The 8,707-nt window shown below is 40.2% G+C and overlaps 1 protein-coding gene across 5 annotated transcripts in view; it reads left to right on the top strand.

Moving 5' to 3' along the window:
• The first annotated feature begins 1,695 nt into the window (after positions 1-1,695).
• Positions 1,696-8,707, top strand: part of shroom3 (shroom family member 3) — a 115,271-nt gene continuing 108,259 nt past the window's right edge. For 4 of the 5 annotated variants that reach the window (XM_044173329.1, XM_044173327.1, XM_044173326.1 and 1 more), the window contains exon 1: positions 1,696-3,709. In XM_044173329.1, coding sequence (XP_044029264.1) covers positions 3,551-3,709 — 159 coding nt within the window. In that variant the 5' untranslated portion in view covers positions 1,696-3,550. The remainder of the gene's footprint in view (positions 3,710-8,707) is intronic. The other variant, XM_044173328.1, reaches the window with a different exon arrangement.

Genomic DNA, 8,707 nt, shown 5'->3' with positions numbered 1-8,707 from the left:
AAAATTATTAAAAAGGTAACTCTACAGGTCCAGCTATCTTTAAAAAAAATGTTTTTTTTAAAAGACAATGTTCAAAAACTACAGTTGGAACAAAAAACTGTAAAACCACAATGGTGCAATATCATTAAATTGAAAGGAAAGTGAGTACCTAAACTTCACTCCATCTCATCTAGCTTTTTGAGAGAATAACATGTATCTTCTGTAGTGCAATGATATTTTGAACAGTCTTTAGGAAAAGTTGAATGTAATTCTCATACATTCCTCTAAAGGGCAATCTCTGATCACTCTGCTATCTTCTCAGCACTGGCCTTCAAAGGAAAATCTGCTTTAAATAGCAATCTGATTTATTGATTTCCCCTTCAGAAACAAAAGCTCTGTGGTTGACAAAATCTCAACTCAAGGTCCATTTACTACTTGTGGAGCTTTTGACAGTATCACAGAGTAGTTCTACAATATAAGCACTCTGAAGTCCTCTGTTAATGAAAATGAGATAAAATCACAACATTTCATAGCTGATATTTACCTTTAAAGCCTGCAGTTTAAAATTCATCTTGTGTCTGTCACTAAGGATTATTTGACTGAGACAGAAGTCGATGAAATGTCTTGTGTGTCACCTGAACCTTTTTCATCCAGAAAAATGAACTTTCTTCTCTTTTTAAAACCCCTGTGACCTTTGACCCCTGTTAGCTGATAAACTGGATGACAATTACATCCAATCAAATTCCCAACTGCCAACACACCCAGCCCACTGGTTGCTTCACTGGAATTTTACTTTGGTAGAAGTTGGCGGCGGAGCTGAGTGACTGCTGTCATTGGGGAGTTTAAACTTCATTGTTGGGTGAAAACCTTGTATCTCAAACTTTGTGGCATTCCCTGCTTTCAGATCAGATGACTGATTACTTCATATTCTATAGGTTGATAAAAGCTGCTTTCACATGAACACCCTGGAGCAGCAGCCAGGTCTGAGTCTGTTTGATTACAGGTAAGGGTTATGGGTCCTACGTTAATGAGTCGGGTAAGGTCTGGAATTGATTCAGACATACTTGCAGGTAACGGATCAGTTACAGATTTGCAAAACTGGGCCCTAACCCCATTGTGATTTGGAACAAGCAAATTAATTCTCTGTGGGTTTATCACTTTTATATACAAGTCATGTCATTGTTAGTCTTAATGTTGAATTGTTGATTATAGCCACTTTAATGAAGATGGTGTATCAGCTGATGTTACTTACACTGCACACAATACAACTCGACCACCGACAGTTCAGCTGGAGGTTCAGGTGTGTTAAGCTAATAATGGCTAATGTAGCCTGGAACCTCGAGCAGAGATGAGGAGCGGGCTACAGAGGTCTGATAAGCTAATTTCTTTCGAAGTCCACACCCACAGTCACCCACCCATCACTTGAGGACATTTATCAGACTTCACACAGCTCCCTCGGAAGCCACAAATGCTTTATTCAGCTTTTTCACATATGCAGTGGTGCTCTCTAAGACCTGTAAACAGACTGTGATGTTCCCTTTTAATTAATGAATGAATGAATGAATTAATTAAATTGTTGGAATAGAAAGTAAAGAGTTAATCTTACAGAATATAACAGCCAATAACAACAGCTCTAGCAGCAGCACGGGGGCAGCAGGTGGCCCACAACCAAAGATCCAGTCTCTGCAGCTCCGGAGGTAGAAATACCTGCTGAAAGCGACAGAAGGAGGGAGACAAGAAAGCACAAAACTACGGGAGAGAGAAGATGTCGAGTTAGTTACACATCATATCTTGGTTTCAGAAGCCTGAAAAAGCCCTTCTGGAGTACCCTGATTGAAACCAGGATACTATGGCAAGTAAACACCTTATCCAGGTTTCTGAACATTCTTTGTTATTACACAACATAGTGAGAAATCAAGATACAACTGCACACAGATGATCAGAAACCTGAAACCCATTAGAATCATGTATACAGGGATATGAATAACAAGATTTCTCATGTTCCATGTAAACATCATATCCCAAATTAGATCAAAACCAGGATATGGCTCAAAACTGGGATACTAGTGCGCATGTAAACACACTCACTGCTTCAGAATATTAAAACAAACCTCAGAGTTCCGTTATCAGACGTAACATCACTACTGAAACTCACCCCAAATAATTCTTATCCTCAGCTTCACTTTTTTTGTGAAGCTCAATGGTACAAGTGTTTACACTTTCTTAACTGCACAAACGTGTTGTAAAATGTTGGTTTAAACTTGATGAAGTAGATGAGTAGGTACACATTCGTGAGATTTGATCAGTAGCACAATCAACGCCCCTAAATTGCCATATAAGGCTACCTGCCAGTTGGATAGCGGTGTCAGCAGGCCCAGACATCCTTCTTCCAGTCCTCCAGCTGACCAGATATACACTGTAATTTGGACAAGTTGGACATTCCTACAAAACCTCTAAATGTTAGCATCAGAAGGCACCCTGATGAGATGCTGATACCTGATAGACATCTGGAAGGAGCTTGGAGTAGAACTGCTGCTCATTCATGAGTTCTGGAGGTGTTCGGGACATGTACGTACGAAACTTTAACACGGAATCTTAAAACTGGACTGACTATACTGACTCACCATTGTCACTGACCGCATCAGCAGCTTTAGAAGTGGAGTACCTTCGGTCAACTGATGTAAACTCTGGTTGTCGGTTTATTGTGAACCGTGTAAACAATTTGATCCACCAGGCAGTTTAATGTGGTTCTCCTGTGTATGGAAACAGTGTCAGACCAGACCAGGGTTCAGCTCTGCTGTGAAGGACTGGATTACAACTCATCAGCACACACACAGGGAACCCTCTGCTTTCAGTCCTGTGTCCCTCTTTTATTCAGAGCCCTTCTCTTTTTTCAGTTTTGATTTTTTTTTATCTTCTTTCTTCCTTTTTTCTTTCATATTTTCTTCCTTCATTTATTCTTTCCTCTCTTCTTTCTTTCTGTCTTTTTTTTCTTCATTTCTTTCTAACTTAAAATGTTTTCTTTCCTTGCCTCCCTCTCCGTCTTCTCTCCTGCCCCCCCCCTCCGTCTCTCACTCTACCTCACTCCACCTCTCTCTGTGTCTCTTTTCTTTTCGCTCAGTGAGTCGCAGTAAATCCTATTGTGATGCTAAACGGATTTTCGGAAGAGAGATCGAAAGCGAGAGGGGGTGCGTTTGAGCAGATCTTATCTGATCTGACCTTCGTTCATCTGGAAGTTTTTTTTTACCAATTTCTCCACTCAGTAAACTTTTTAACCTTCTCTCCAGACTCCAGCGGGTAGTTTCGGGGTGTTGTTGGGAGTCTATCTGCCAGAGGATCAGCCGCTCTCAGCGCTTCAGAAAAGCACTTTGCAGGAAATGCAGCTCGGTGCTCGGACACCTCCTGCTTTCCCTTTTTCCCTTTTTCTTAACGAGGAGTTATAAATGAAAGAAGGAAATGCGCTCGTGAAGGAGAGATCGTTTGCTTCAGTCCGGTTCCCCCCTCCTCAGTCCGCCGGGCCGCAGCCGAGCTGAGGACAGAGGAGCCCGGAGTCAGCAGTCCCTGTCGGGACATGGAGAGCGGCGGCCGGACGGTGCTCCAACGGGTGGCGAGCGGTGGAGGAGGCGGCGGCGGCTGGGTGCTGATGGAAGCCCGGCTTCAGGGAGGAGCGCCGTGGGGCTTCACCCTGCAGGGCGGGCTGGAGCATGGAGAGCCGCTCACCATCTCCAAGGTAGCCTGCGAGACAGGAAGCTTTAGCCTGCTGTGTTCCTTACTGTGTCCTGTAATCTGCGCTACAAACGTCATTTAGGCCTGCTATACACTACTGGGACCAGTGTCTGTATGATATTTTAGATAGCAATAATATATGGTCAAACTATCGATTATTTATTGATTAGAAGACTAATGTTTGTTTATCATTTATACATAATGTCGGTGGTTTTTAGGTAAAAGTAGGCAATTTACCACAATAGAGACCCCATAACAAATAAAAGTCATACATTTTAATTTTTACTTCCGTAAAAGTCCTTATTTTCAGGAAAATGTGCATAAACATCAAAAGTAATTTCAGTAGTCTCCTTCTGACCTATAGGCCTATTGCAATTGGATTTAAAGGGGACTCCAGCTATTTTAATATTTGACATAAAGTTGGGTGCCTCACAAGAGACAGATTTAAAAAAGAATAATCAGAATTGAAGCAACAGAGGCAGATATGTCCTATTCTAAATTATTATTATTATTATTATTATTATTATTATTATTTACAACCTGCTTGACAAACACATCATGGGCATCACGGTGGCTCAGTGGTTAGCGCTGCCATCTGACAGCAAGAAGGAATAGAAGTCAGTGCACACAGGAATAGAAGTTCTAAGCAAATCAAATATAATACACTATAATACAAGTAAGATAAATTAAGTACAAGTGGATATAAGTATAAAATTAAAACAAGTGTAATGTACAAAGTGGATTTACCAGTTGATGATAAGTATGTACGGTATAATAATACAATGAAATAATATAAATAATAAGTAATAGTGCATGTGCTGTCAAGCTAAGTGTAGTTTATTAAGATGATTAAGACGACAAGACGGAGCTACGGCAACAGGCAGCATGCACGCTGGCGCATGCGCACTAGACAAGAAGGAGGATTTGGTCCCCTGTCCCACTGCTCCTATTACTTAGGATGGGTTAAGTGCAGAGAAATAATTTCACTAGATGTTCTAGTGTGTGCTGTATGTTGGTCGTGTAATAAACTTGATTTGATTTGATCTCTGATAATGTTTTAATATTTCACTGCCGGCCCCTTCTGATACAGTTCAGCTGGCAGCTCTTCACTGTAGCTGCTGAGGTAGCGTTAGCTTCACAGACTGAAAGCACAAGCTGCATCACAATCCTGAATCCTGGAACTTTTGGGGGCAATATGCTTAAAACAACAATATGGTGTGCTTAAAAGTTTAACTGAAACATTCTGACTACTGTTCACTATTGGCCATTTGTCATTCACCCTCAATGACAACTGAAAATAACATGATGCAATCAGCTAGCGCTGTTTATCTAGGCAAAGATTCTCATTTTGAACAGCACAATCCACTTCCTGTCTTTTCAAACCTCAAAATTATACAAAGAGTGATTCTTTTCCTCAACAAAACCATCTTTAGCCAAGTGTGAGTAGTCCAGACTCCTGTTAAGTCCTGTGTTGTGTCAAAGTCTGTTGCACTACTTGATTTGTTCCCCCTTACCTTACCTTAACTTAACCTGCACTAAACCTGACCCCTAACCTCAACCAATCATCTCTGCGACACCTAACCAGAACCTAACCTAAGACCTATGCCCAGCTTAGGGAAGCAGTGCTATGGGAAGCACATAGGGAAACACTATTCGATAGGACTTCGACACAACACTGGCAGGCAGAGTTTAATTTTGTATTTGACCAACTCACAGAATTAACATTAACTCTAGCTGACAAAATGCAAATTTTAGCCAGCAAAATCGATGGTTACTGAATAATTATTTCACCTCTTTTAGCTTGTTAAGGCATCATTGATAATGTGAGTTATAGCCTAATTAAAATGTTGCACTTTCAAAGTGTCAAGTGATTTATCGCTCAGCCCTAGCCTTGGATATGACTGTAGGGGCTGGTACAGTGAGTATGACCGTCAATAGTATTTTACTGACTGTTTGTCAGATGATTTTTTATGCTAGCTTAGTAAGTACAGCTACTGTACAGACATCAGCAGATCTATTCTATTTGCTACTCTAAAGACTGTAATAAGGAAAATGACCACTAATGATTCTCTTTCTGTCCTAACAGCCATCTTGGCCTCATTTTTTAAAAATGCAAATCAGCAGACTGGTGTGTGTGCGGAGGTTATTCTGGGATGGAGGCCAAACGGCTGTAAAATAGGACAAGAATGTGAATTATGTGTTTTTCTGGGTGCTTTCGAACACACTCATGCTTTTATTTTGTACTTAGATCAGTGTTAGCACCGTTTGATCCAACAACTGTCGGTTTGACAGTGTCTTTCTCTTTCAGCCTCTAAATATTTCCCAGTGTGGCTATAGTTTTCTGTCTTCCCCTTTATTCCTCTCCCTTTTAGTCTCTGTCTTTTTTTAGTCTGTTTGTCTCTACATATCCAACTAATGTCTCTCTTTGTTGTCTGTCTTTCTCTCTGTCCATACTAAAGCAGCTAAATCTGAAAACACAGACAAAATGAAATGTGTCCACAGTTTTCGGGTCATTTTTGTGAAGCTCTCTGTCCACACTGATATACCTGAACACAGAAAAACGTCTCCAACATGTGTTGAGCAGTGGGACAGACAGTCTGGGTGCTCTGCTGTGTCTCAGCTGGTTAAACCTCTTTTCTGTTCCATCGTGCTCTCCATCATCACCCGTACTGTGTTTAAATACAGCAGTGGTGGAAAGTAACTAAGTACATTTACTCAAGTTCTGTGCAAAGAGTAACTAAACCCCCAAACCACTTTTTTTAGCAGAAAACCAATGTATATGATATGATGGATACAGGTCAAAATCTTGACATTTTAGTGCAAAGTATTAGAATTCTACATATTGTGTTATAAATATGCATAGCAACTGCCCTACTGGTTGAAACCTGACTATTGCATTTGAATTATACTATTGGCTGATCCGGTGGTAGGTGACGTATATGGTGGCAGCTTTCGTCACCAACCAACTCCCTCCCTGCCCCCTCCTATTTGAAAAGTCACATGTCACACTTTTCGCTGCTCTGACTGGTTGTAGGTCTGGGCCTACAGCGCAACCCACCAGGCTCACGAAACTCAGATCAAACTGTCAGACTAGGCAGTGCTGATCAAATATGAATCAAGATTACTGCATTGCCTATTTCCCGCCTCAAATGTTTTCAGAAACACATTTTAGTGTACTCTTTAGCTGTAATTTGAGAGAGTTTGTGACCAGGCCGCCATTTTTTTCTTGCTTGAAAACGGATCAACTTTGTCACATGTTTTGTTGCTCTGATTGGTTGTAGGTCTATCCAATTGTGCACCCTCCCAGCACTGCCCATGTTGATACTTTTTTCACGTTCTAGAGGCATTTTTTGAATTTCCAGGGTAGAGGCACTTCAGCCAAAACTTTGGGGTTTAGTTACTCCAATTTTTAGGTACTTTAGTTGAGTGTTTCCATCTTATGTTACTTTATACTTCTACTGCATTATATTTCATAAAGGAAATATTGTATTTTTTACTCCATTACATTTATCTGACAGCTGGAGTTACTTTTCAGATTAAGATTTTACAAACTAAACATATGATACATTTATATAATATGATAGTCGTAGATTGAACTATCCGACAGTATATAGTAGTTATAATTAGTTCCACGTCCAACAACTGTAAAATACTGCTTGTATTTTAATGCTTCAGTAATAATATTCAAATAATATGATATATATGATATTATAACACTCTGAAGGAAAATCCTACTTATTCTGCCTTTCAGTCAAATCTTGAATGTAAGGCTTTTACTTGTAACCGAGTATTCTTCCTCCACTGAAATACAGACACACAGTTTAATAGTTCTCATTTGCAGATTTTTATGTTTCACTTATCATGACAACTGCACAACTACAAAACAGTTATTGGATGGAGGGGGGAATGATAAAATGAAGGGAATTGGCATGTACTGTCTCAGATTTTCAGATACAATTTTGTTAACCTGGCTAAACAGATGAGGCCTTGTTTTTCAGCTGAAGAAGAATAAAACAGATTTGTTTATCATCAGTGCAGTACATTTCTTGTGGTTCTGGGCAGGGGTCAGAGGTCACAGCAAAGGTTTCTGTTAATCCAGGCAGTTCAGCTCTGGTTAAACAGTCTTAATGAGTCTTAATCTGGAGGTTTTATGACTGGTATCAAACTAGATGTGTGCTGCCAGGGTTACACTTTCAAAATGAAGGTAAAAGGTAAAGCTGTAACCCAAACTCTCCACTGTGAACATCTACTGCCATTGGTTCAATTTTTATCTACTCTGCTTACCATAGAAGTGTTAAAATAACCTGTATCACAATCACATTTCTGAAAAGGATCCATGACAATCTTAACCTGGGACAAAACAGATCTGAACCCATATAGACCTACAGCAACTGGACTGGAGCCAGAACAGACTACAGAAAAAGTGTGTCTCCAGTTAGTTTGAAGCTCCTGGTCCATTTTCCCAGCACTGAAATAGCTGGGAAAGCCTCTGACTGGTTTTCAGCTGGTCCATTTCAAACTTCCATTTGTCAGTTCACCTGAGCATTGATTGATATTTTTCTGTTGCAGACTGATCATAAAGATTTCAATTAAGTTTTGTATAGCATCAGCTCTTAGATCGCAAAGCCTTTACTATAGAATCTGGGGTTACAATTTGTAACCAACGTTCTCTGTAGAAAACAGCCGGTAGTACAACTGACTGGAACTGCTTGGAGAACAGCTCAGGTGCCAACGGGGCACATGACAAACTGCAACTTTTTTTAAGGAAGAGACACAGTCTGTAAGATGATGAATGATGAACACACATTCAAGTCTTTGTTTTGATTGGGTGACCACAGTGGAGGTGGAAAACCTATCTAAGTCTGAGATGCATGAATACATTTTCAAAAAGACAGACCCAATCTGAAAGGGCCGAAGGATAATTAGACCTATATTAAACATATTGACACCTGAGACCTGTGACAATAGACCAAGACCCTACCCAGTTAGACTTGATATAATT

The sequence above is a fragment of the Siniperca chuatsi genome, linkage group LG18 (genome assembly GCF_020085105.1).
Source record: "Siniperca chuatsi isolate FFG_IHB_CAS linkage group LG18, ASM2008510v1, whole genome shotgun sequence".
NCBI classification, from domain to species: domain Eukaryota; kingdom Metazoa; phylum Chordata; class Actinopteri; order Centrarchiformes; family Sinipercidae; genus Siniperca; species Siniperca chuatsi.
Note: the sequence above shows the minus strand (reverse complement) of the source record. Positions and strands in the feature narration are given on the sequence as shown.